This window comes from Pongo abelii, chromosome 9 (assembly GCF_028885655.2).
Source record: "Pongo abelii isolate AG06213 chromosome 9, NHGRI_mPonAbe1-v2.0_pri, whole genome shotgun sequence".
Lineage (NCBI taxonomy): Eukaryota > Metazoa > Chordata > Mammalia > Primates > Hominidae > Pongo > Pongo abelii.
The window spans coordinates 9498027-9523775 of NC_071994.2; the positions used below are offsets into that span (position 1 = coordinate 9498027).

Genomic DNA, 25749 nt, shown 5'->3' on the forward strand with positions numbered 1-25749 from the left:
CGAAGCCCAGGTGGGGATTTTAGAAAATGTGACAGGTCAGGATACCAGGGTTCCAGGGTACCAAAGCATCAGGGCTGGGTGCACTCACGTCTATGGAGCAGCCCAGCAGGGAGCCCCGCTCCAGCGCCTTGAGGATGATCTGGTAGAGGTCACTGGGAGCCTTGCGCAACTCGTACCACTCAGTGACTCCGCCTGTGAAGTCCTCAAAGCCCTCCGAGGTGCTGCCCCCTGACAGGGCCTCGTAGCTGCCATTTACCCTGTGGGCAGCTCCAGGTCAGCACTCTGGCATCAAGCAGGACCCTCTGGGAAGACAGTCAGGAGCCCCCACCCCTAGGGGGAGCTGGAAGCTGCAGTTGTCCCCTCAGCCGCTACTCACTTGGCATAGGCCTTCTCAAGCAGGGCGCTCCAGAACTCGTTGCCTTCGGCAGAGTGCACGAACACTAGCTTCCCGTCCTTGATGGGCAGCAGGTCATCCACGACCACGTCCACCCACTCCCCAAATTGCCACAGCTGTGGGGGAGGGGCACGGTGAGTACCTGCTTTGGAATTCCCCAGGCCTGAGCTCCATCCTTACCTCTACCTTCCCAGATGCAGGATTCTACATCCCAGATACATACTAGATACATGTAGACTAAATTATGTAAATTAGATACATACTAGATGTATACTAGGTCAGGTATACCAGATACATAGTAGATGCATGTATACTAGATCACATATACTAGATACATACTACATGCATGTATACCTCTAGATACATGTATGCTACAGATATACTAGATACATGTATCTAGGTATTGAAGGAAATCAAAGTATTTCACCCCAAAATATACTTCTTCAACATATTTTGAGATAGCTGTTCGGAGGGTCTGCAAACAGAAGTAGCCCTGTAATACTGTCTTTTGTGGAAGAGATTTGCATCTGTAGAGAAAATCTGCATTGATGTAGCCAGGCTTTCTCTAAGGCCTTCCCTTGTCAGACTGAGAGCCTGACACCCTTTAAAGGTCTGAACGAAACAATTACCATCTATTCTCTCTGAGAGCTGCTACCTGTGAGGTTTCATCTACATAACAAGACCGCCTTTGCTACCCAGGCCCCCTTTTCTCCCCCTTCCATAGTCTATCTTGCCACTATAACCTGATTTACCACCAGAACCTGGTTTTGGCCATGTTCGAGCCCCCATTCTTCCTATAACCTCAGGATGGTATATATGCCTCTGTGCCCATTGTGGGGCTGGGGTGACCACTCTGTGGTTCCCGACCCCACGCTGCAGGCTAATCAATTTGTATGCCATTTCTCCTACTAACCTCCTTTTGTGAGCTGATTTTTCAGTGAACCTTCAGAGGGCTAAGGGGATGCTTTCCTTTGCCTGTACAATATATACTAGATACCTGCATATTTGCTGTATACTAATACATGCATACCACATATAGACATGTGTATACTTGATATGTACATGTATGCTCGAGACATACTAGCTACATGATCCTGGGAAAGTTATCGCCTCTGAGCCTCAGTTTCCCTATCCATAAAAAGGAGCAGAGGTGCCTTCTTCACAGAAGACTTAAACAAGAGCACAGGCAAAGCCTTTAGGGAGTCACTGAACAAACAGGGTTCTTCCTCAGGCACGGAGAAGTGGAAAAGCTCTGGGGCCTGGGCTTTCCGGAACTAGCCCCCTTTTAGGCCATGGCCCCCTGGCTCTTCCCTTCCTATTCTAGGGGGTTAGGGGCACCTGTGTCATTGGATGAGCAGTGAAAATGTGGCATCCAGATCCTACAACCACAAGATGGGCAGGACTGGTTCTCACAATCACGGGATTTGTTTCAGAGATGCCACAAGGGGCAGGTTTCCCAGGGCAGGGTCGGGGCCCAAGGCGTCTGGGGTCAGAAGCCACCAAGGACTCCAGGTACCATCTGAGGTGTCGGGGCCAGGACAACGGGGGGCGGGGCGGGGGTGGGGGAGGCGGCCCTAGAAGCCCAGCTTGCGGAGACTGTGGGTGGCAGATACTGAACTGGCCAATCGGAGGCCAGGGAGGAGCGTATTGGAGGAGCAAGGGAAGGGGGCGAGCCTGCGCCCCTGCAGACTAGAGCGGGTGGGTGTGGCGCTGGGCCAAAGTGGATCCTCACTGTGGGTTCCGCACCCTGGGTTCCGAGGGCCACCTCCACCCGCGCAAGGCGGGCAAGGACAGAGTAGGGTAAGGGGCCCTCTAACCAGGCAGAAGGAGGGAACACCCAGGAGTCCTTTAGGCAGGGCTGGGGCCTCCAAGGCTGGAGAGTCTCATCCAGGGTTGCTGGGCATGTCCCTCCCAAAGGCATCTCTTGAGAACTGATTGGTGTGACTTGAAAAATGGGCCCTGGGCACACCTTCAGGAAAAGCTGGTTTACATAGACTTAATCCCGAGTCTTTCTTTTCTGCTGGGCTCAGTCAGACCTTGCCAAAGCGCAGGAGGAGTTGGGAGATAGGAGGCTTGACAGGTGGAGAAGGCCACACGTGCTGATCTGTTTTCCCCAGCGAACAGTCCTTTCTCAGATGGGGCAACTGAGACCGACCTCCGGGAGGAGCGGAATTTGTCCCACAGGATATAACACAAAAGTCTTCCTGTTCTTTCAAGCACTTTCCACCTGATACATACAATCACCTAGGAAAACTGCCAGCCGAAATACCTGCCCAGCCCAGTCACTTCACACATGACAGACCCGAGATGGCACTGAGAGGTCAAATACCTGCTAGAGGGAGGGCTGGCCCCACAGGGTGTAGCCCTAACGGCAGGTACTATGGGTCATCCTTCCACATCTCCCCCAATGCCTGCTGCCCCTCCTCCCCAGGGGGGCCCTCACCTGGAAATGGAAGATGCCGGCATAGCCATTCTGGAAGCTCTGGCCGTGTGGAACCACTCGGTGCAGGAGGGTGTCGTTGAGAGTGAGGGAGGCGATGGCCGCCAAGAGCCAGCAGTCCCCTGGGGCAGGAGGGATGCACATCAGCCTGCTCTACCAACCTGCCCCGTGGGGAAGTGGGTGCTAGGGAGAATCTGGGGTTCCTTGGCCAGGGTGCCACTTAACTCCCCTCAGCTTGCAGAAAAGACCCAGGAATCTGGGCAAACCAGCCCCATCGCTGATAGCCAGAGCTTGCCTGGGCTTGCAAGAGGGAGGGGTTGGGGCAGAGCCTGAAGGAGCGGGAATGGGGAACTACTGTGGAAAAAATACCCGGGACCCCACGCCCTGGGGGCCTACCCAGTGCTCCCTGGCAGATGTCTGTGCGGGTGGCTCCATCCACGATGAACTGGGGGTTTGACAGCAGCTCCTATGAGAGACCCAGAGTCCTGTTCCTGGGCCAGCCCCTCCCAGAAATTGGCACCAGGCCACCCCAGACCCCATTCCCCACCAGGGACATGGAGTCCCATCCCTACTCCTCATCCAGGATCTGGGCTCAGCCGAGTCCCACCCAGGATGGCCCCTCTCACCGTGGGACGCTTCCACTTGATGCCATAGGTCTTGGAGGAATTGGGACCCAGGTCCTTGTAACCCAGGCTCTGGGGCACCGGGGGGAAGGCCTCATCACGGAAGAGGGTCCCACTCTGCAGGCATCGCACCCGCAGCTGCTCATAATCCTGGCCCAGGTACTTGATGGCATTCTCATGGCGGCCGAGGCCCAGCTCCCTGGCCCGCTGCTTCTGCACTTGGGCTGACACTCCGGTGCAGTACACCGGCGTGATGATCTCCTCCGACATCCTGCCGGACAGATGGGCCTGCTCAGAACCCAGGCCTTCCCAAGACTAGAACCTGGGCTCCTGCCTGCAAGCTCTGCTCTCCTGCCCCTGCTTATCCATCCCCAAACCTAGGGTTTCCCTGCCTCACTGCTCCCCTCACAGAAGTAGCGTTCTCAGCCACCTCCCGGTGCTCCCAGTGAATCCAGGAAAGGGGTTTCCCAGTTCCCAGGCGTGCCGGCCACCTCTCCTTTCCCAGATCCCATTGTCAGGGGCTTGCAGCTCTGTAGTGAGCCAGCAGGTCAGGTGGGGCAGGGCGGAGCCTCCAGACAGCACAAGGAACTGGACAGGTGGGACACAGCAGGGAAGGCCTCTTTGATCCCGTTCACGGGCCTGCAACCCCCTCCCCAAACTAACCAAGCTCCTTGTGCACCGGCCCCTTGCCGTGGGCTGAAAACCCCAGACGGTCGGGGTCCCCCTCCTCAGGCCCCCGCAGCAGGCTCGATATCAGAGCTGGTGGGCCCTAGCCCAGCCCCTGGGGACATCCCGCAGCAAGCTCGATATCAGAGCTGGTGGGCCCTAGCCCAGCCCTTGGGGACAGCGGTGAGCCAGGCTGGGACAGGCGCCTGGGCTGTGTAGCTCCGCCAGCCCCCGCCCCTGCCCCAGGCACGCAGAGGCCCCCGAGAAGGGGCTGAGCTGGGGCAGCCCCTCAGCCCAGGAGCAGTGGCCAGGGTCAAGGAATCCCGGCTCGGCTACCCAGCTTCTTACCTGGGGGAGGGGTGTTTGGGGGTCGCTGCGGTCCCTGAGGCTGGCTTCCCGGTGGCAGCTCAGGGCAGGGCCCAACCAGGAAGAGCGCTCCTCCCCGCCCTCCTCCCGCCGCCCCTCCGCCCTTCGCCCTCCCTTTCTCCTTCTCCTCCTCCTCCTCCTCCTGGGGCTCCTACCCCGCTTCCTCTCGGCTCTCCCTTATCTCTCCGGCACGGTTTCTGACTATCTCTTGCTCACGGTGTCTCCCCGCCCTTCCCTCCGCAAGCTGGGGGCCAATTCCGCGAGAGGACAAATTAGTAAAAGGCAGAGCAGTCCCCGGGGAGGGACCAGCGCGGGGGGGTGGGGGGGCGCTGGGGCGCGGCGGAAGGCCACCGCGGGGAGCGGAGGGGGAGGGCCGGGCAGGGGGTATTTTTAACCAGGGGCAGCAGCTCGAGTTGCAGGGCCGGACGGCCGCACCCCACGCGCGCCCCGGCGGGCATTCCCGGGCGATCGGGCGGCGGCACCGCCTCCCGCAGCCCCGGGCCCGCCCCGTCCCCAGCTCCCCTCGCTCCGCGCGGCCGCAGCTGCTCCCGCCGCTCCCAGCCCGCCCCGGCGCGGGGCCGAGATTACCTCGGGCTGCGGCAGCTGCTCTGAGGAGGGGCCGGGCTGGCAGCCAGCAGACCCCTGCCGGACACTCAGCAAACAGCAGCCTCACCCCGCAGGGCCGCGCCGCTCCCGCCCCCGCCCCCACCCCACCGCCGCGCCCCGGCTCAGCGCTTCCCGGGGAACGCAGGGGGACCGGGCTCGCAGCGTGACCTTGGGTAAGTCCCTGCCCAGTTCGGCCCGGCTTTCCGCATGCGTGCAGCCTATGAGATGGGGTTGGGCAATTGTGGGAGCCCATCTTTCTCTAACGTTCTGGGGTTTCTTGAACCTGGAAACTTCGAGAGGTGGACATCCCTGTCCTCTCCCCCAGGCTCTCAGCCCACCCACCTGGAAGCGCACATGTGTCACCTTACCCAGGAGAGGGCGGCAGAGGCTGCGAGCAGGACGGCAGCCCCCACTCCCCACCCCCAGGACTCTGAGATCCTGGTTCACGGGCTGCAAGAAATTGGGGGGCCAGGATTCGGCGCGGAGGCCGGGGGTGTGGGTGGGGAGACTGCAGAGACTCCCGAGACTCCCCCAAGTCAGGGCTTTTCGCTGGTCTCGCAGCCCCAGCCCAGCAGCTGCTGCAGCCTTGCAGGTTGTGGATGCAGGCATTTTGCTGAGGAAACTGCATAGCGTTTCCAGGACTCTAGGGCCCACGACCCCTCAAAAGTTAAGAGCCGCTGATCTAATCTAACCCCACTTTCACCGTCAGTTAACAAAAGAGGAAAACTGAGGCCTGAGAGGGTGTGACTTGCCTGAACTCCCTAACCTGGTGAATGATGGGTGGAACCAGCTCCTGGCTTTCTGCGCAGGTGTCCAGGGACAGAGAACGGTGGTTTAAACTAGGGAGGTGGCAGGCAGAAGTAGATGGATTTGATAACTATTTAGGATACACCATCAAAATTTAACTCAAACTGGTTTACACACCTAAATATAAATGGCCAAACCATAAAACTTTTTTTTAAAAAAATGGAGATAATCTTAACAATATTGGGTTTAGAAAAGATTTCTTTTTTATTTTCTAAAGGCAGGGTCTTGCTTTCATTGACCAGGTAGGAGTGCAGTGCCCTGATCACAGCTCACTGTAACCTTAAACTCCTGGGCTCAAGAGATCCTCTCACCTCAGCCTCCTGAGTAGCTGAGACTACAGGCACGTGCCACGACACCCAGCTAATTTTTAAATTTTTTTGTAGAAATGGGGTCCTGCTGTGTTACTCAGGCTGGTCATGAACTCCTGGGCTCAAGCAGTCCTCCTACCTGAGCCTCCCAAAGTGCTGGGATTACAGGTGTGAGTTTTGGCACCTGGCCAGATTTCTTAAATATGACACAGAAAGTGTAAATGATAGAGGAAATCAATAAATTGAACTTCATCAAAATAAAACCCTTTTGTTCCTCAAAATGCACAAAACTATTAAAAATGAAAAGCTAAGCCATAGACTAGGACGAATATTTGTAAAAATTCTATCTGATGTAGGACTTGTATAAAGAACTTTTACAATTGAATAAAAATCCAATAAAAATGGACAAAACATTTGTTTGTTTTCTGGTGTTTGTTTTTGTTTTTGAGATGGAGTCCCGCTCCGTCACCCAGGTTGGAGTGCAGTGGCACGATCGTGGCTCACTGCAACCTCCGCCTCCCGGGTTCACGCCATTCTCCTGCCTCAGCCTCTCCAGTAGCTGGGATTACAGGAGCCCGCCACCACGCCAGGCTAATTTTTGTATTTTTAATAGAGACAGGGTTTCACCATGTTAGCCAAGCTGGTCTCAAACTCCCGACTTCAAGTGATCTGCACGCCTCTGCCTCCCAAGGTGCTCGGATTACAGGGTGAGCCACTGTGCCTGTCAAAAAATGGACAAAACATTTGAACAGACACTTCATCCAGAAAGATCTCTGGATGGCAAATGGGCACGTGAAAAAACACTGAGTGCATTACTCTTAGGGAAATGCAAATTAAAGCCACTAGAAGGACTGCTTCTAAAAGAACACCTACTAGAATGGCTAAAATTGAAGATTGACCATACCAAGTGTTGTCATGTTGTCAAGGATATAGAAGAACTGGAGCTCTCATACACCAAGAGAGGGTAAAATGATCACCACCACTTTGGAAGACAGTTTGGCAATTTCTTTAAAATTTAGCGATACAAAGAAATCAGCCATCAAGCTACAAAAAGACATAGCATAACCTTAAATGCATATTGCTAAGTAAAATAGGCCGGTATTAAAAAGCCACATACTGTATGATTCCAATAACTCTATATGACGTTCTAGAAAAGGCAAAACTAGCAATAGTAAAAAGATCAGCAGTTGCCAGGGATTCAGAGGGGTAGGAGAGGAATGGAGCACAGGGCATTTTTAGCACAGCAAAACTATTCTGTATGATACTGTAATGACGGATGCATGACATGCATTTATCCAAACCCGCAGAATGTACAAGACTAAGAGTGAACCTTAATGTAAACTATGGACTTGAATTAATAATATTGTATCAATATTGGTTCATCAGTGATTACAGATATACCACAGGCTGAGCGCAGTGGCTCACCCCGTAATCCCACCACTTTAGGAGGCTGAGGTGGGTGGATCACATAAGGTCAGGAGTTCGAGAGACAAGCCTGGCCAACATGGTGAAACCCCATCTCTACTAAAAAATACAAAAATTAGCTGGGCCTGGTGGTGGGCTCCTGTAGTCCCCACTACTAGGGAGGCTGAGGTAGGAGAATCACTTGAACCCAGGAGGTGGAGGCTGCAGTGAGCCAAGATCACACCATTGCACTCCAGCCTGGGCGACAAGAGCAAAACTCCGTCTCAAAAAAAAAAAAAAAATAGAACTTAGTCACTGGTTAGATATGGCTCTTGGACACCAGGAGAGACCAAAGACAACTTCAGACCCTGGATCTGGCTTGAGCACCTGCGTAGATTAAAGAGAAGGGGGAATGCACTAAGCTGGGGGGACAGTATGGGATCAGGGTATGGGGTATCTTTGGGATCCCCCTATCCAAGAGGAGATTCCTAGGGGTGAGGAACAGACCTTGTGCTCAAAATAGAGGTACAAATTTGGGGGTCACTAGCCACCAAAAAGCAGAGGCAAGGGGGCTGACACCTTGGTCTGCATATGAAGATGCTTCATATAGATGTCAATTGTCCTTAAATTAATCTCTAAGTGTATCATAATGAAATTTTATCACAATGAAATTTATTTATCACAATGAAAAATTTTAAGAGTTTTCTGGTGAGAAATAAGGAGGGACTAGAAAAGCTGATTTAAAGGTCATATGGCAAATTAAACAAGTAGGAAACTTCTGAAAATAAAAGACATAATGAGTATAGACTAATCCTACCAGATATTAAAACACAACAAATCTATGATTAAAAGGTAATAATTAAAGAGGGTTACTGACACATAGAGATCAATGGAAGACAGAGAAATTTAGAAACAGATTCAAATACAGGCAGGAATGTAGTAGATGATAAAAGTACCATTTCTAATCTGTTGAGAAAAGATGAGTTAATAAAAGACATTAAGAAGAAAAGGGAGCAATCTGGAAAAAAAGTAAGTTGGATTCATAATTTGTATCTTAGAAAAAATTACAGATGAACTCGATTTATAGGTTTGGAATATGTTGTTCCTAATGAAAAAAACATTTAAAAAGGCTGGGTGTGGTGGCTCACACCTGTAATCCTAGCACTTTGGGAGGTCAAGGTAGATGGATCACCTGAGGTCAGGAGTTCACGACCAGCCTGGCCAATATGGTGAAACCCCGTCTCTACTAAAAATACAAAAAAAAAAAAAAAAATAGCCGGGCATGGTGGGTGGCAGGCGTTTGTAATCCCAGCTACTCGGGAGGCTGAGGCAGGAGAATTGTTTGAACCCGGGGGGTGGAGGTTGCAGTGAGCCGAGATTGCACCACTTCACTCCAGCCTGAGCAAAAGAGTGAGACTCTGTCTCAAAAAAATAAATAAATAAAAATTTTAAAACAAATTAAAAAATAAAAACTCAAGGTTTGGTGTGGTACCTCACACCACCTGTAATCCCAGCATTTTGGGAGCCTGAGGTGGGAGGCTCTCTTGAGCCTAGGGGTTCGAGGCCTCAGTGAGCTATGATTGCACCACTGCACTCTAGCCTGGGCAACAAAGCAAGACTCCAGCTCTAAAAAAACAATAAAAAATAGGCCAAGCGCGGTGGCTCATGCCTGTAATCCCAGCACTTTGGGAGGCCGAGGCAGGCGGATCACGAGGTCAGGAGTTCGAGACCATCCTGGCTACTAACACGGTGAAACCCTGTCTCTACTAAAAATACAAAAAAAGTTAGCCGGGCGTGGTGGCAGGCGCCTGTAGTCCCAGCTACTCGGGAGGCTGAGGCAGGAGAATGGCGTGAATCCAGGAGGCAGAGTTTGCAGTGAGCCAAGATCGCGCCACTGCACCCCAGCCTGGGCAACAGAGTGAGACTCCGTCTCAAAATAAACAAATAAATAAATAAAAATAAAATAAAATAAATGTTAACCCTCAATATTTAAACGTACAAAAATGAAAACAAAAATACAGCCAGAGGCTGGCTGGGCACGGTGGCTCATGCCTGTAATCCTAGCACTTTGGGAGGCCGAGGTGGGTGGATCATTTGAGGTCAGGTGTTCAAGACCAGCCTGGCCAGCATCGTGAAACCCTGTTTCTACTAAAAATACAAAAATCAGCTGGGCATGGTGGCACACGCCAGCAATCCCAGCTACTTGGGAGACTGAGGCATGAGAATTGCTTGAACCCGGGAGACGGAGGCGGAGGTTGCGGTGAGCAGAGATCGCACCATTGCACTCCAGCCTGGGCAACAAGAGCAAAACTCCATCTCAAAAAAAAAAAAAAAAAAAATACAGCCAGGAGCTAAAGGAGAAACTTTTTGTATCATCTCAGTGTGGAAACGGTCTTTTTAACTATGACACAAAACCCAAAGGTCATAAAATTGCATTTTTTACTACATTAAAAATCCATACAGTTATGTCAAAATGATGGACTGAAGAAAACATTTACAATTAACATCTTAAAGGAGTATTTTTCTCCATATACATATATAAAAAATCATGGTCTGGGTGTGGTCGCTTATTCCTATAATCCTAACACTTTGGGAGGCCTAAACAGGAGGACTGATTGAGGCTAGGAGTTTGAGACTAGCCTGGGCAACATGATGAGACCCCATCTATAAAAAAAATTAGAAAATTAGCCAGGTGTGGTGGTGCATGCCTGTCATCCCAGCTACTCCAGAGGCTGAGATGGGAGGGTGGCTTGAGCCCAGGAGTTGGAGGCTGCAGTGAGCTATGATTGTGCCACTTCTCTCCAGGCTGGGCAACAGAGCAAGATGCTGTCTCTAAGAATAAAATAAAAGTAAATCCCAGCACTTTGGGAGGCCAAAGTGGGTAGATTGCTTAAGCCCAGGAGTTCGAGATCAGCCTGGACAATACGGTGAGACCCTGTCTGTACCAAAAATACAAAAAGTTATCTGGGCATGGTGGCCTGTAGTCCCAGCTATCCCAGAGGTCAAGGCTGCAGTGAGCTGTGATCGCGCCACTGTATTACAGCCTGGATGACAAAGCAAGACCCTGTCTCAGAAAAAAAAAAAAGTTCACAAATAAAAGAAGACAAATAGCTCTTAAACATATGACAAGATGTTGAGCTCACTGAAAAGCAAATATGAATTAAAATTTCACCAAGAGACTGTTTTCCACTTAGCAGTTTGGCAAAGATAAAAATCTGGCACCTCATGGCTGGGCGCGGTGGCTCACACCTGTAATCCCAGCACTCTGGGAGGCCGAGTGGGCAGATCACAAGGTCAGGAGGTCGAGATCAGCCTGACCAACATGATGAAACCCCCTCTCTACTAAAAATACAAAAAAAAATTAATCAGGCGTGGTGACGCGCGTCTGTAATCCCAGCTACTCAGGAGGCTGAGGCAGGAGAATCGCTTGAACCAGGGAGGCGGAGGTTGCTGCAAAGCATGGTGAGGCTCAGTTGAAGATCTGGAGGCGCTCCTATGATGTCCCACCACCTCTGATGGAGCCCAACCATCCTTTCTACAGCAACATCAGTAAGGATCGCAGGCATGCAGACCTCACAGAAGATCAGCTACCCTCCTGTGAGAGTCTGAAGGACACTATTGCCAGAACTCTGCCTTTCTGGAATGAAGAAATAGTTCCCCAGATCAAGGAGGGGAAATGTGTACTGATTGCAGCCCATGGCAACAGCCTCCAGGGCATTGTCAAGCATCTGGAGGGTCTCTCTGAAGAGGCTATCATGGAGCTGAACCTGCCGACTGGTATTCCCATTGTCTATGAATTGGACAAGAACTTGAAGCCTATCAAGCCCATGCAGTTTCTGGGGGATGAAGAGATGGTGCGCAAAGCCATGGAAGCTGTGGCTGCCCAGGGCAAGGCCAAGAAGTGAAGGCCAGCGGGGAGGATACTGTCCCCAGGAGCACCCTCCCTGCCTGTCTTGTCCCTCTGCCCCTCCCACCTGCACATGTCACACTGACCACATCTGTAGACATCTTGAGTTGTACCTGCAGATGGGGACCAGTGACTCCCATTTTCATTTTAGCTATTTTGTCTCCTGCACCCACTCCCTTCATACAATCTAGTCAGAATAGCATTTCTACAGCACAGGTTCTCAGTCCAAGCTGTGGAGAAGCTCCCCTTATCCAACAGAGTTTAAAAGTAGTGACTTGGGTTTTTGCAAGTTGCTTTGTTTACTAAGGACTTGTGGGGAGGAACCATGCTAAGCCATGACCAATGAGGAGAAGCAACAGAGCCTGTCTGTCCCCAGGAGCCAGTCCTCTGCTCTTCTGCAGTCAGGCCACTGCCTGGGGGCTCTAGTCATTCCAGTGGAAGATGAATGTAACCTGCATGGTGATATGACAACTGTTTCCTCCCTGACCCCAGAGGAGCTGGCTCTAGAAGGTTGGGATCAATCCTGAATTTAGTTATGTGTTACATTTAATTTAAAAAGTATAGTATATATAAATAATACAAAACAATAACCCTTCTGGGGTTTTTTGTGGCGGTTGAATAGTCCCACATGTGGTCATCAGAAAATAAGCCATTCCTCATACCCATATAGGATCAGCTCCTTGACCTCTGAGGGGCAGGAGTGCTTCCTGGTGTGTGTATTAGAACCCTTCCTGCCTTGTTTCGTGGCAGTGAAATGCCTCTTGGTCCTGTCCAAGTGTGTCTTTCACTGATTTCTGAATCATGTTCTACTTGCTTGGCCCTGCCACATGGGTCCAATGTTCATCTGAGCATAATTGTACTCAATCCTTTTTCCAGATCAGTATAATAAAGGAGTGATGTGGAAAAAAAAAGAAAAGAAAAAAAGAAATTAACCCTTTTGAGTCCTCATGTCTCTTGGGGGAGAGGGGGTTGTTTATTATAATTACAATATTATATTTGACTGAAGCTCAAGGAAGGGATCAAGTCTTATTCCTAAGTAAACCTGGCCCTGAAGGCATTTCTAGACTAAATAAAGAGCTGTTTTCCATTCAAGTTTTGTTTCCCAATATGTTCCTGGCCTTTTTTTTTTTTTTTTGAGACAGAGTCTCACTCTGTCGTCCAGGCTGGAGTGCAGTGGCATGATCTCAACTCGCTGTAACCTCCGCCTCCGCAGTTCAAGCAATTCTCCCACCTTGGCGTCCCGAGTAGCTGGGATTACAGGCACCTGCCACCATGCCTGGCTAATTTCTGTATTTTTAGTAGCAAAGGGGTTTCACCATGTTGGCCAAGCTGTTTTTGAACTCCTGACCTCAAGTGATCCACCTGGCTCAGCCTCCCAAAGTGCTGGGATTACAGGTGGGAGCCACCACGTTTGGCTCCCTGGCCCTCTTCTAAGGGCTGCAGATACCTCATCTCATTTAATCCCATCTAGACTGTGTAGATCTCATCATCCATGGCACGGATAGCACAGAGAGGAAACTGAGGCTCAGAATAACTAGCCACCAATGGGAAGGGGCCAAGCTGTTACACAGCCTGTGCTCACATGTTGTAACCCTGGTAGATACCCCCTCCCCACCCCAACCCTGGGTCAAGGAACCAGGCCAGGACCTAAGCACAGTTGGTGTCCTGTGGACATGAATTTATTAGAGGGGACCGGGACCAGAGTGGGCACAAGCTGCAGGCTGGGAGGAAGGGGCAGGGGTGGGAGCACAGCCAATGGTGTGTCAGTCAGTGGGCCAGCAGGTGTGCTGTTCTTCACCCTGCAGGGCTTCAGTGCCCAGGGCGTGCTGGAGGCTTTGGGAAGACTGGAGAGAGGAAAGAGTGAGGCTCAGAGAGGAAACCTGCCAAGCTCACACAGGAGGGGCAGCATGTCGATCCCAGGCCCACGGCCCTCTCTCTCATATTGTTGGTCCTCACTCCTGCCTCCCAAGCTCCCACACCAGCCCCCAGCTCCTGTCCCATCCTGCACTCACTGCGGAGGGAGTAGGTGCCTGGTTCCAGTTGCATCTGGGGAGGCAAGACGATGAGAAAGTCCCCACCCCAGGCGTTTTTGATCCTTGAGAGATAATTTTGGGAGGGAGGGCAATGACACTCCGAGGTCAGAGAAGGGCACTTGGATGACACAGGCTTAAGCAGGTGGCTGCTGCAGTGCTGGGGCAAGCCACAGGGGGAACAGTGGGGTGGCGAGAGGCCAGGGCCCCGGGGAAGGCAAACAGGGCCCTGTGGACAGACCCTCTGAACCCCACCATGGTGGGGGCGCCGGTCCCGAGTCCAAGCCCAGTGGAATGGCTCCTTTGCCATGACCTGGGAGGAGCAGAGTGGAGAGTAAGTGGGGTGGGAACCCCAGCCTTCCCCACACCCCAGGTTGCCTCCCAGCCTCACCTCCTCACAGCACTGGCGGCTCACAACAGCCCGGAAACCCATCCGTGCCCAAAGCTCATCCCTCTGGTGCAGGAATTTCCCCACTCGTAAACACCAATCTTTTCCCAGGGCCCATGGAAAAATCTCACATTTGGGTCCCTCCAGGTCCTCCTCCATGTCGTTTGCAAGGTACCTAGCCACAGAGGCACAGGGTCAGGGAGCAGAGGCCACACATCTGCCCTATCCCATCTGACACCTCCAGCAAATGCCTCCACCGCCTGCCCCCGCCACTCACAAGGCCAAGAACAGGCTGCTGTGGGTGTACTCGCTGAGCTTCAGGTGGGCGCGCTGGAAGTAGACCAGCACCATGGCCAGGAGATACTGCAGAGACAGATCGGGGTGGGGGGTTAGTTATTCTCTGAGGAGGAGGGGCTTGCACCCAGGTTCATTTGCACCCAGGGAGGTTTTGCTGTGGGGAAAGAAAGTCAGTAAAATGGTGGGAAGTGGTGTGCAAAGATGAGGGGGTAAGGGTGGAAAGTGAGTGGCTCTCCCTACCAGACCAGGGCACTCAATTCCCACCAACTCAACCTGACCCTCAAGAGACCCCCAGCCTGTACTCCCTCACCTTATCTGAAATCTGGAAGCAGGGGTCTTTGGAGAGGAATTCCTGGACAAAACTGTCCTCTGAGGGTAGAGAAGAGAAGACAGGACGCAGGTTGCCACCGCCTCCATGGAGAAGAGTGGCATCAGAAGCTCCAAAGCCCAAGCCACCACTGAACCCTCTCTCTCTTTTTCTCTTTCTCTCTCTCTCTCCTTTCTCAATATAAATAGAGATGGAGTCTCACTATGTTGACCAGGCTGGTCTTGAACTCCTGGCCTGAAGTGATACTCCCATCTCAGCCTCCCAAAGTGTTGGGATTATAGGTATGAGTCACGGTGCCTGGCCCTGAATCCAGTTTCTGAGAGGACCCCCCCTCTCCCACCTGCCTAAGCTGGGATACCTGAGAGGGAGAGGGTCAGAGGCCTCAGATGTCTGTACAGGCAGGTGAGACCCCACACTTCACGTCTGCTTTCACACGCCTCACGGCCCCTCCCGTGCCAGCCCTCCAAACTCACCCAGAAGGCTGAGGAAGGCCTGGACCTCCTGGTGCTGGCGAAAACGGAGGAACCCATTGCCCCCACCTTGCCGGCTGCAGCCCCCCAGCTCTACCTGGGTGGTAACTACAGGGGAAGTGGTGGGGTCTTGGGAGTCACTCATCTCATAGGAGATGGAGATCGGGCAGGGTGACCTGTAGAGAAAGGAGGCTCAGGACTTAGCATGTACCCCTGTGACGCCCACAAATCAAGAGGGTAGTGACAGGGGCTAGGACGGTGAAGGGGTGGGTGCAGAGACTTGGGGGCTCAGAACAGAAGGCAGCCGGGATGCAACAAGAGTGGGGAGGCCAGAAAAGAAGCAAAGAGTTGCTATAGGCTGCGGCACCCTCACCCTCCTCCTGGCACCCCAGGACAGGCCAGAGTAACAGCAGCAACAAGCACCGCTGAGGGCTTCCTAAGTGCCTGGGGCTGTGCTTAAGGGCCTTATCTTATTCCATCCTGGTAAGGAGGTAAGTTTAACTCGGACCCATCTTCAAACGAGGAAACTGAAGCTGAGGCCTAACAGCCGGTTAAAAGTGAAGCCCTTGGTCTCCAAAACCCCAAGAGGTTTTTTAGTTTTTGTTTGTTTGTTTGTTTTAAGACAGAGTCTCTCTCTGTCGCCCAGGCTGGAGTGCAGTGGCGCCATCTCGGCTCACTGCAACTTCCGCCTCCCGGGTTCAAGTGATTCTCCAGCCTGAGCCTCCCGAGTAGCTGGGATTACAGGCATGCGCCATGCCACCACGCCCGGCTAATTTTTTGTATTTTTTGGTAGAGACAGTGTTTCACCGTGTTGGCCAGGCTGGTCTCACACTCCTGACCTCCCAAAGTGCTGGGATTGCAGGCGTGAGCCACTGCGCCTAGCCAAAAAAAAGAAAAAAACCCCAAGAGTTTAACTGCTCCTCCAGGCCCCAACTCACAACCACCTCCGACCCCTCACCAAAGCTGAGTTGAAAGGGCCACTGATCCCTTACACCGAGGGGAAACTGAGGCCCTCAGGGAGGAATGAAATTAGAGAAATACCTGGATTTAGAGCAAGTTGATGGGGCCACTTCAAACATTTCAAGCTCCTGTCCTAAACCCACCCTCATCCCGGAGAGAGAGAAGCCAACCACGGGGCTGAGGAGAACGTGGGGTCGACCACCCCGGGGCCAATCTAGGCCCCTCCATCTAGGCGCCCACAAGCAACCCAGCCTCCTACTGGAGAGAGCCTTACCCGAGCTCAGGAATGGCCCAGAACATTAACACCCACGCTGCGAGTGCGCTTATATAGCCTGAGGGCCGCCCTGCCCAACGCAGCCCATCCACCAATCAGGGCCTTCCTGGGGGGCGGGGCTTGGCCTTCACCGCCTGCCTCTGCCTGTGAGCCCGGTCGGCACCCAGCTGTGGCTCCCCAGGGTTTGAAAGCCTCTCCAAAGCTTCATCAACTACAAGAGGGGTGAAGGCAGGCCAGCTGGACCCCAGGGCCTGAGGCCCCATAGGACGGGCAGGGCGCTAGGATCCCTGTTCCCCTCTTGACAAATGCAGCGCCAAGGTGCTGAGCCGGGATATGAGGCCTGGACTGCGAGGGCCTGGTGGGCGAGTTTTTTTTCACTGATTGTGCCTTGCTGGGGCAGGGTCTCTGGCTCTCTATGGGTGTCTCTGAATCTCCTGGCCTCCCTGAGTCTCTAGGTTTCACTGAGGCCCCCTGAGTCTCTCTTTTGTTTCTTATTTTTCCCCTCTCAACACAGAACAAGCTGCCTGGGTCTCAGTGGGCCTCTGAGTCTCTCAGTTTCTTGTTGCCTCTTGTGTCTGGATGTCTGTGGATCTCTGGGTCCTTTGTTCTCTCTGATCTCTGGGTCTCTGGTCTATCTGCGTTTCATGGTCTCCCCCAGGCCGCCTCCCAGGGTCCCCGAGGCCGTGAAGGCCTTTCTAGACCAGCTGGTCCGCATCAGGCCACCCTGTTTGTGTGTGTGCACGCATTTGAAGTCGGCCTCCCCTGGAAAGGAAGTAGTGAATGGGGCAGCCTACATAGCCGGTCCCCTAAACACCTACTGCTGCCTACTGAGGAGTCTGTGATGGAATCAGCTCACGTGTTCCTCACAGCAAGCCCATGAAGTTAATGAGAATGATGAAAAGCCTCATTTTATCAATGAACAAACAACTAACACACAGAGTTTGGGTTGCTCACCGACAGGCTGAGTAACTTCCTGCCAGCCACTCAGCTGGTAAGTGGAGATAGAGTTCCAGCCTGGCTGCTGGGCCCACACGCTGGGTAGCCTGGCTGTGTGGTCTACGGCTGTTCCTGGACACAGCCTGCACAGAGAAGGTGTTCCATGAAACCTAATGAATCTCCTAGACCAGCTGTGTTTTCAACTGTTCTCCTCTCCCCCCAGTAATTAAGGTTAGAGATCAGGAAGGGTACCAAAAAAAGCCTGGGAGCGGGCTAGTCACTTTAACCTTGGGAGGGCGTTCAGGCTCATTTCCTTCAGTGCCACCCCTGGAGATCTGACACCGATCTCCCACACTGGGGAGAATATCTGTTTTTAATTTTTTTTTTTTTTTTTTTTGAGACGGAGTTTCGCTCTGTTGCCCAGGCCGGAGTGCAGTGGCCCAATCCCGGCTCCCTGCAACTTCCGCCTCCAGGGCTCAAGCAATTCTCCTGCCTCAGCCTCCCGAGTAGCTGGGACTACAGGCATGTGCCGCCATGCCTGGCTATTTTTTTGTTTTGTTTTGTTCTCTTGACCTCATGATCCACCCGCCTTGGCCTCCCAGAGTGCTGGGATTACAGGCATGAGCCACCATGCCCAGCCTCTCTCTTTCACTTTTAAGAATCCCGTGATTCATTGGGCTCTTCAATCTGCCCAGATAATCTCCCCATCTCAAGATCCTTAACTTGGCTGGGAGAGGTGGCTCACCCCTGTAATCCCAGCATTGTGGGAGGCAGAGGCGAGCAGATCACCTGAGGTCAGGAGTTCAAGACCAGCCTGGTAAACATGGCAAAACCCCTCCTCTACTAAAAATACAAAAATTAGCGGGGCATGGTGGTGCATGCCTATAATCCTAACTACTCGGGAGGCTGAGGCAGGAGAATTGCTTGAGCCTGGGGGGTGGAGGTTGCAGTGAGCTGAGATCGTGCCATTGCACTCCAGTCTGTGCCATAGAGCAAGACTTGGTCTCAAAAAAGATCCTTAACTTAATCACATCTGCAAAGTCTTTTTTGCCATGTGAAATAACATATTCTCAGGTCTGGGAAGTGAAATGTAGCCATCTTTGGGAGTCCATTATTCTGTCTGCTACAATTATCACAGCAAAATTTATTCTATGCTAACTAATATACTATTTATAAAATTTATATTCATGTAAATGTATAAATAATTTATAAAATCATATATTAACATTGCATGCTATAAAGGATATACATAAAAGGATATAAAAGAATACACATAAAACATAATAACATACTGCCAGCTCAAAAAAAATATATATGGCGAGGTCCATTGGCTCACGCCTATAATCTCAGCACTTTTTGGAGGCCGAGACAGGAGGATCATTTGAGTTCAGGAGTTAGAGACTAACCTGGGCAATACATCAAGGCCCCATCTCTACCAAAACTAAACTAGCCTGGCGTGGTGGCACGTGCCTGCAGTCCTAACTACTCAAGAGGCTGAGGTGGGAGGATCACTTGAGCCCAGGAGTGCAAGGCTGCAGTGAGCTATTATCATGCCACTCTACCCAGCCTGGGTGACACAGCAAGACCCTGTCTCTAAAACATGAATAAATAAATAAATAAGAATATTAAAAATTTGAAAATATAAAGATAGAAAAAATAATATGCAATTACTAAAAGAAAGCTGGGATAACTACACTAATATATTAAAACAACTTTAGGCCGGGCGCGGTGGCTTATGCCTGTAATCCCAGCACGTTGGGAGGCTGAGGCAGGGAGATCATTTGAGGTCAGGAGTTCAAGACCAGCCTGGCCAACATGGTGAAATCCCATTTCTACTAAAAATACAAAAATTAGGTGGGTGGTAGTGGCGAATGCCTGTAATCCCAGCTACTTGGGAGGCTGTGGCAGGAGAATCGCTTGAGCCTGGAAGGCAGAGGTTGCGGTGAGCCAAGATTGCACCACTGCACTCCAGCCTGGGTGACAGAGTGAGACCTTGTCTCAAAAAAAACAAAAAACAAACAAAACAAAACAAAAAAACCCCACAACTTTGGGCAAAAAGCATAACTAGAGAGAAAGAGAGTTTACGTAGTGATTTTAAAAATATATAGCCAGATGTGGTGGTGTGCACCTGTAGTGCCGGCCTGGACAACATAGGGAGACCCTGTTGGAAAGAAGAGGAGGGGAAGGAGGGGAGGGAAAATAAAGGAAAGGAAAGAGGAAGGAAAAGAAAAATAAAAGGAAAAAGGAAAGAGAAGAAAGAAAGAAGGGAGGGAGGGAAGGAAGGAAGAAAAAAATATGTATATAATTACCTAACCAGAATCCAGGTAAAGAAAAAAATATATGTGTAGTAATATGTTTACTCCTAAAAATAAAGTCAATAAGCAAGAAACCGCGTTTGTGTGTGTCTGTGTGTGTGTGTGTGTAAAATCAACAGAACCACACGGAAAAACAAATCACAATCATAACTAGATCTGACGGCACATCCAAGGCAAAAAAGTTAGCAAAGCAGTAAAAGATATGAAGAATATGATGAACAAATTTGACCTAGTGGACAATAAGGTAGCACTACACCCAACAAAGGCAGAAAAGCACGCACAGAACATCTTCCTAAAAATTAATCAAATGTACCCGGGCGAGGTGGCTCACGCCCATAATCCCAGCACTTTGGGAGGCCGAGGCAGGCGGATCACAAGGTCAGGAGTTAGCGACCAGTCTGGCCAACATAGTGAAACCCCGTTTCTACTAAAAATACAAAAAACCGGGTGTGGTGGCGGGCGCCTGTAGTCCCAACTACTCAGGTGGCTGAGGCAGGAGAATGGCGTGAACCCTGGAGGCGGAGGTTGCAGTGAGCCAAGGTCGCGCCACTGCTCCAGCCTGGGTAACAGAGCAAGACTCCATCTCAAAAAAAAAGAAAGAAAAGGAAAAAGAAAGAAAGAAAATATTGTCTGTCAAAGTTGGAGGACACAACTAGTAATTCTTAGAGAGGAATTTATGACCTCAAACGCGCGTGTTAGAAAATAAGAAAAGCTGTAACGCTGACGAACTGAACTCCATCTTAAAAAGTCACAAGAGAGCCGGGGGGACTTCCGGGTCCTGAGGCACAAGGGGCTGCCTGGGTCCCCATCCGCCAACTTTTGCTCTCCACACAGCTCCAGGCAACAAGAAAAGAAAAATAAAACGCTGCCAAAACCACAGCGTCAGCATAACTTGAAAGCAGAGAAGGTCCAAACTTCAAGATAACTGTAAATAAAAAGAAAGCGACCAAATCCCCGCACGCCGTCGTGCGCTGCCGCGTCTCCCAGGCACGAGGCTTTGTGCCAAGAAAAGCTGGGAAAGGAGGGGAGAAAGGAGTGGCCGGGCTGGGGTTGGTCGAGAGCCACCATCAGAAAGACTGCGACATTCTAAAATCTGAAAATACAAAGAAGACGTCCTGGGAAGTCAGAGCTCAGACCTCAGGGAAGGGGCTTACAAGTATGTGCGATAGGAAGGGGAGGTCGTTAAAGTCCATTGATTCAGCGGGAGGGGTGAAAAAAAAAAAAAAAAGGCTAAAACGGGCCAGAAGCATCCGTGAGCAATTGAGTAAGTGAAGTGGGAAAATGCAGAAGGGAGAAATTGAGGGTCCGAAGAGAATCAAGCAATGGGAGAACACAAAACCCTACCCACCCCCACACCGAAACAAACAAATAAAAAGCTTCTAAAGCATCTGAACTTTGCTATATTGACCTAACAGTGTGCTATTGAGTTAGGAATCTTGTAAACCATCCAATACCACAAAAACGAATAGAAAGAAGACGAATAGCTCCATATGGAGCTGATATTTTAAAAAATCTGAAAACAAAATAACACACATCAACTAAGAAAAATTCCCCTGGAAAAAAAAAACCCATGTTTCTAAAGAAACAAAATATTTACAAAAAATGATCATATCTTAGGTCACAAAGAAATCATCAGTACATTTTTAAAAAGTAGAAATATACAAACAATATTCTCTGAGCACAGTGTAATAAAATGAGACATCTTTATTAATATTATTATTATTATTATTTTTGAGACGCAGTCTCTCTCTGTCGCCAGGCTGGAGTGCAGTGGTGCAATCTTGGCTCACTGCAACATCCGCCTCCAGGATTCAAGTGATCCTCCTGCCGCAGCCTCCCGAGTAGCTGGGACTACAGGTGGGTGCCACCGCGCCCAGCTAATTTTTTGTATTTTTAGTAGAGATGGGATTTCACCATGTTGGCCAGGATGGTCTCGATCTCTTGACCTTGTGATCCACCTGCCTCGGCCTCCCAAAGTGCTGGCTTTACAGGCGTGAGCCACCATGCCCGGCGAAAATTATTATTATTAACAAAGACAAACACAGCCTGGCACAGTGGCTCACACCTGCAATCCCAGCACTTTGAGATGCCAAGGTCGGAGAATTGTTTGAGCCCAGAAGTTCAAGACCAGCCTAGGCAACATAGAGAGACCCTGTCTCTATAAAACAAAACAAAACACACACACACACACACACACACACACACACACACACACACACACACACCAAAAAACCTAGCTGGGCATGGTGGATCACTTGAGCCTGAGAGGCAGAGGTTGCAGTGAGCCATGTTCGGGACACTGCACTCCAGCCTGGGCAACAGAGCAAGAATCTGTCTTGAAAAAAAAAAAGACAAACCACTAGTTACCTTGTTTCAGGAGGAGAAAAAAGGAGAAAGACAAATACAACAAATACAAGACAAAGGGGAGGGAACCATGGGAACAAGATATTTAAAACAAATTTAATACCAATTTCCAGAATGGTGGTATAAGGAGCTCAGCAGACCCGTTCCCCAACAAAACAAGCATTTAACTAGAAAAATGTATTTGTTTATTTATGTTTGAGACCGAGTCTCGCTCTGTCGCCAGGCTGGAGTGCAATGGCGCAATCTCGGCTCACTGCAACCTCCGACTCCCGGGTTCAAGCGAGTCTCCTGCCTCAGCCTTCGGAGTGGCTGGGATTACAGGCATGTGCCACCACACCCAGCTAATTTTTGTATTTTTTTAGTAGAGACAGGGTTTCACCATACTGGCCAGGCTGGTCTCGAACTCCTGACCTCATGATCCGCCTGCCTCGGCCTCCCAAAGTGCTGGGATTACAGGTGTGAGCCCCCCCGCGCCCGGCCTGAAAAATTTATTTTAAGAACCCAATCATTTCAAATCTGTAAATTATCCTAAAGGCACATACAGCAAATGGGGAAGCATATTCTCTGACTGAACATGAGCAAAAACATAAACTCACTGAAGTGCAGTAGCCAGTCTGCGGGCCACATATGTATCTACTAGTAAAGAGAAAAATCTGGAACTTAAGCACACACTTTGACCAATAAGTGGTTTATGGTCACTTTGACCATAAGTGAGTTGTGCTGACCGGGGGTGACCCCTAGAGAGCCAAGCTAAAATATATATATATATTTTTTGAGACAGGGTATTGCTATGTCACCCAGGCTGGAGTGCAATGACATGATTATAGCTCTCTGCTACCTTGAACTCTTAGGCTCAAGCTATCCTCCTGCTTCAACCCAAAAAATGCTGGGATTACAAGCATCAGCCACCAGGCCCAGTTGCTAGATTTTTTTTAAAGAAAAAAAATCAGAAAACAGACATTCTAGGCTACACACTGCAAGGAAAATACAATTCACAAAGTTAATTCAGCCAAGTCACTAAACAAAAAAAGAAACAGCCAACCAAACAGTAACAACATTGACTCCTAAGAGAGGGCTGGCATCCAGAGTTTCTACAGTGTATTATCTAAAATGTACATTTTGGCCCGGAGAGGTGGCTCTCGCCTGTAATCCCAGTACTTTGAGAGGCCAAGGGGGGCAGATCACCCAAGGTCAGGAGTTTGAGACCAGTCTGGCCAATATGGTGAAACCCTGTCTCTACTAAAAATACAACAATTAGCTGGGAGTGGTGGTGCACGCCTGTAATCCCAGCTACTTGGGAGGCTCAGGCAGGAGAATCCCTTGACCCCAGGAGGCGGAGGTTGCAGTGAGCCAAGATCATGCCACAGCACTCTAGCCTGGCAACAGAGAGACTCTGTCTCAAAAAACAAACAAACAAAAAAAGTACATTGTAATAAAAACATTAGGTTCATTTAAGTATATGTTTTTAAATGCACTCCCATGTTTATTGCACTACGATTCACAATAGCCAAAATATGGGATCAACCTAAGTGTCCACCAATGGATAAATGGGTAAAGAAAATGTGGTATATATACACAATGGAATATTGTTCAGCCATAAAAGGAACAAAATTCTGTCATTCTCAACAACATGGATGAAACTGGATAAAAGTACACATTATTTGTTTATTTATTTATTTATTTTTTGAGAGGGGGGTCTCATTCTGTTGCCCAGGCTGGAGTGCAGTGGCACGATCTCAGCTCGCTGCAACCTCCGCCTCCCAGGTTCAAGCGATTCTCCTGCCTCAGCCTCCTGAGTAGCTGGGATTACAGGCATGTGCCACCACACCTGGCTAATTTTTTTGTATTTTTACTAGAAACGGGGTTTCACCATGTTTACCAGGCTGGTCTCGAACTCTTGACCTCAGGTGATCCACCTGCCTCGGCCTCCCAAAGTGCTGGGATTACAGGCGTGTGCCACCACGCTCGGCCTAAAAGTACATTTTTTCAACAAAAAGTATGACATGCAAACAAAAAGGAAAGTCTGGTCCATCCACAGGAAAAGAAAAAGCAGCCATAGACATTGCTTTTGAACGGGCCCAGATATTGGACTTAGCACACAATGCCTTCACAGCAGCCATTACAAATATGTTCACAGAAAAGTGACAAGAGGAAATAAGTAAACAAATAAATACATTATTCTAAGAGTTTTATAGTTTTAGTTCTTACATTTTAGGTCTATGATCTATTTTGAGATTGGTTTGGTTGTGTTTTTTGCATTGTGTGAGGTAGGTGGCTAACTTCATTCTTTTGCCTGTGAATATCCAGTTGTCCTACTATTCTTTCCCCATTAAAAGGTCTTGGCACCCTTACAGAAAATCAGTTAACCAGAAATGTATAGGTTTATTTCTGGACTCTCAATTCTATTCTATTCATCTATTTGTCTATCATGCCAGTAGCACATAGTCTTAATTATTGTAGCTTTGTAGTAAGTTTAAAATTGGAGGCCAGGCGTGGTGGCTCACGCCTGTAATTCCAGCACTTTAGGAGACTGAGGCAGGCACTTGAGGTAAGGCATTTGAGCCTGGCCAACACGGTGAAACCCCATCTCTACAAAAAATACAAAAATCAGCTTGGTGTGTTGGCGCACGCCTGTAATCCCTGCTTCTTGGGAGGCTGAGGCAGGAGAATCTCTTGAACCCAGCAGTCAGAGGCTGCAGTGAACGGAGATCATGCCACTGCACTCCAGCCTGGGCGACAGAGTGAGGCTCCATCTCAAATAAAGAAGAAATAAATAAATAAAATAGGGAAACGTGAAGGCTGTCAGACTGAAGACCCTGATGATGTTACAGTTCAAGTTCAAAGGCCTCTGCTGGCAGAATTCTCTCTTGCTTGGAGGAGGTCTTTTTTTTCTTTTCTTTTCTTTTTTTTTTTGAGATGGAGTCTCGCTCTGTCACCAGGCTGGAGTGCAGTGGCGTAATCTCGGCTCACGGCAACCCCCGACTCCCAGGTTCAAGAGGTTCTCCTGCCTCAGCCTCTGGAGTAGCTGGGATTACAGGTATGCGCCACCATGCCCAGCTAATTTTTGTATTTTTTTAGTAGAGACGGGTTTCACTATGTTGGCCAGGATGGTCTCAATCTCCTGACCTCATGATCTGCCCGCCTTGGCCTCCCAAAGTGCTGGGATTACAGGCGTGAGCCACCGCACCCAACTGAGGTCAGTCTTTTGTTCTATTCAGAACCTCATCTGATTGAACAAGGTCCTCCAACATTATGGAAGGCAATCTGCTTTACTCAAAGTTGACCAATTTAAAAGTCACTCTTATCCAAAACCGCCATCACTAAAGCATACAGAATAATGTTTGACCACAAATGTGGGCACTGTGGCCCAGCCAAATAAACACACAAAATTAATCATCAAAATAACTTATGATTTTCACCACTGAATAATATCCTATTGTATGGATATACCACAGTTTTATTATCCACTCTTCTACTGAAGGACATTTTGGTTGCTTCCTGTTTGGGGAGAGTATGAAAAAGCTATTATACATATTTGTGCAGGGATTTGGAGGTAAACATAAGTTTTCAACTCAATTAAATAAATACCTACGAATTTTCAACTCAATTGGGTAAATATCTACGATCTAGCAATTGCTGGATCATATGGTTATAATCTATTTCATGTCGTATGAAGCTGCCAAATCGTCTTGCAAAGTGATTGTACAATTTTGCATTTTCACCAGCAATGAATGAAGGTTGCTGTTGCTCCACATCCTCATCAGCACTTGGTGTTGCCAGTATTTTGCATTTTAACTGTTTGATAGATGTGCAGTGGTACCTCACTGTTGCTTTAATTTGCAGTTCCCTAATGGCATATAACATTG

The 25749-nt window shown here is 49.8% G+C and overlaps 3 protein-coding genes across 9 annotated transcripts in view; 1 reads left to right on the forward strand and 2 right to left on the reverse strand.

Annotated features, from left to right (window-relative positions):
- CAPN1 (calpain 1) overlaps positions 1-5196 on the reverse strand; it is a 30114-nt gene extending 24918 nt beyond the window's left edge. The window contains exons 1-6 of one of the 5 annotated variants that reach the window (XM_009246161.3): positions 5078-5196; positions 3461-3728; positions 3231-3300; positions 2838-2956; positions 377-510; positions 89-257 (exon numbers count right to left, since the gene is read on the reverse strand). In XM_009246161.3, the coding sequence (XP_009244436.1) occupies positions 89-257; positions 377-510; positions 2838-2956; positions 3231-3300; positions 3461-3727 (759 nt within the window). In that variant the 5' untranslated portion in view covers position 3728; positions 5078-5196. 5 annotated transcript variants of the gene reach the window in all.
- LOC100435315 (phosphoglycerate mutase 1-like) lies at positions 4996-12418 on the forward strand. Its single transcript, XM_009246162.4, has 2 exons — positions 4996-5268; positions 11012-12418. Exon 2 carries the CDS (start codon positions 11130-11132, stop codon positions 11517-11519), a length of 390 nt encoding a protein of 129 aa, XP_009244437.2. The 5' UTR covers positions 4996-5268; positions 11012-11129; the 3' UTR covers positions 11520-12418.
- Positions 12419-13170: 752 nt separating this feature from the next.
- SPDYC (speedy/RINGO cell cycle regulator family member C) overlaps positions 13171-25749 on the reverse strand; it is a 41086-nt gene continuing 28507 nt past the window's right edge. The window contains exons 2-8 of one of the 3 annotated variants that reach the window (XM_054525652.1): positions 17223-17347; positions 15038-15210; positions 14547-14605; positions 14217-14302; positions 13943-14114; positions 13534-13864; positions 13174-13365 (exon numbers count right to left, since the gene is read on the reverse strand). In XM_054525652.1, coding sequence (XP_054381627.1) covers positions 13331-13365; positions 13534-13864; positions 13943-14114; positions 14217-14302; positions 14547-14605; positions 15038-15210; positions 17223-17347 — 981 coding nt within the window. In that variant the 3' untranslated portion in view covers positions 13174-13330. Of the gene's footprint in view, positions 13366-13533; positions 13865-13942; positions 14115-14216; positions 14303-14546; positions 14606-15037; positions 15211-17222; positions 17348-25749 lie in introns of all 3 variants that reach the window. The other 2 variants (XM_054525653.1, XM_063728086.1) reach the window with 2 other exon arrangements.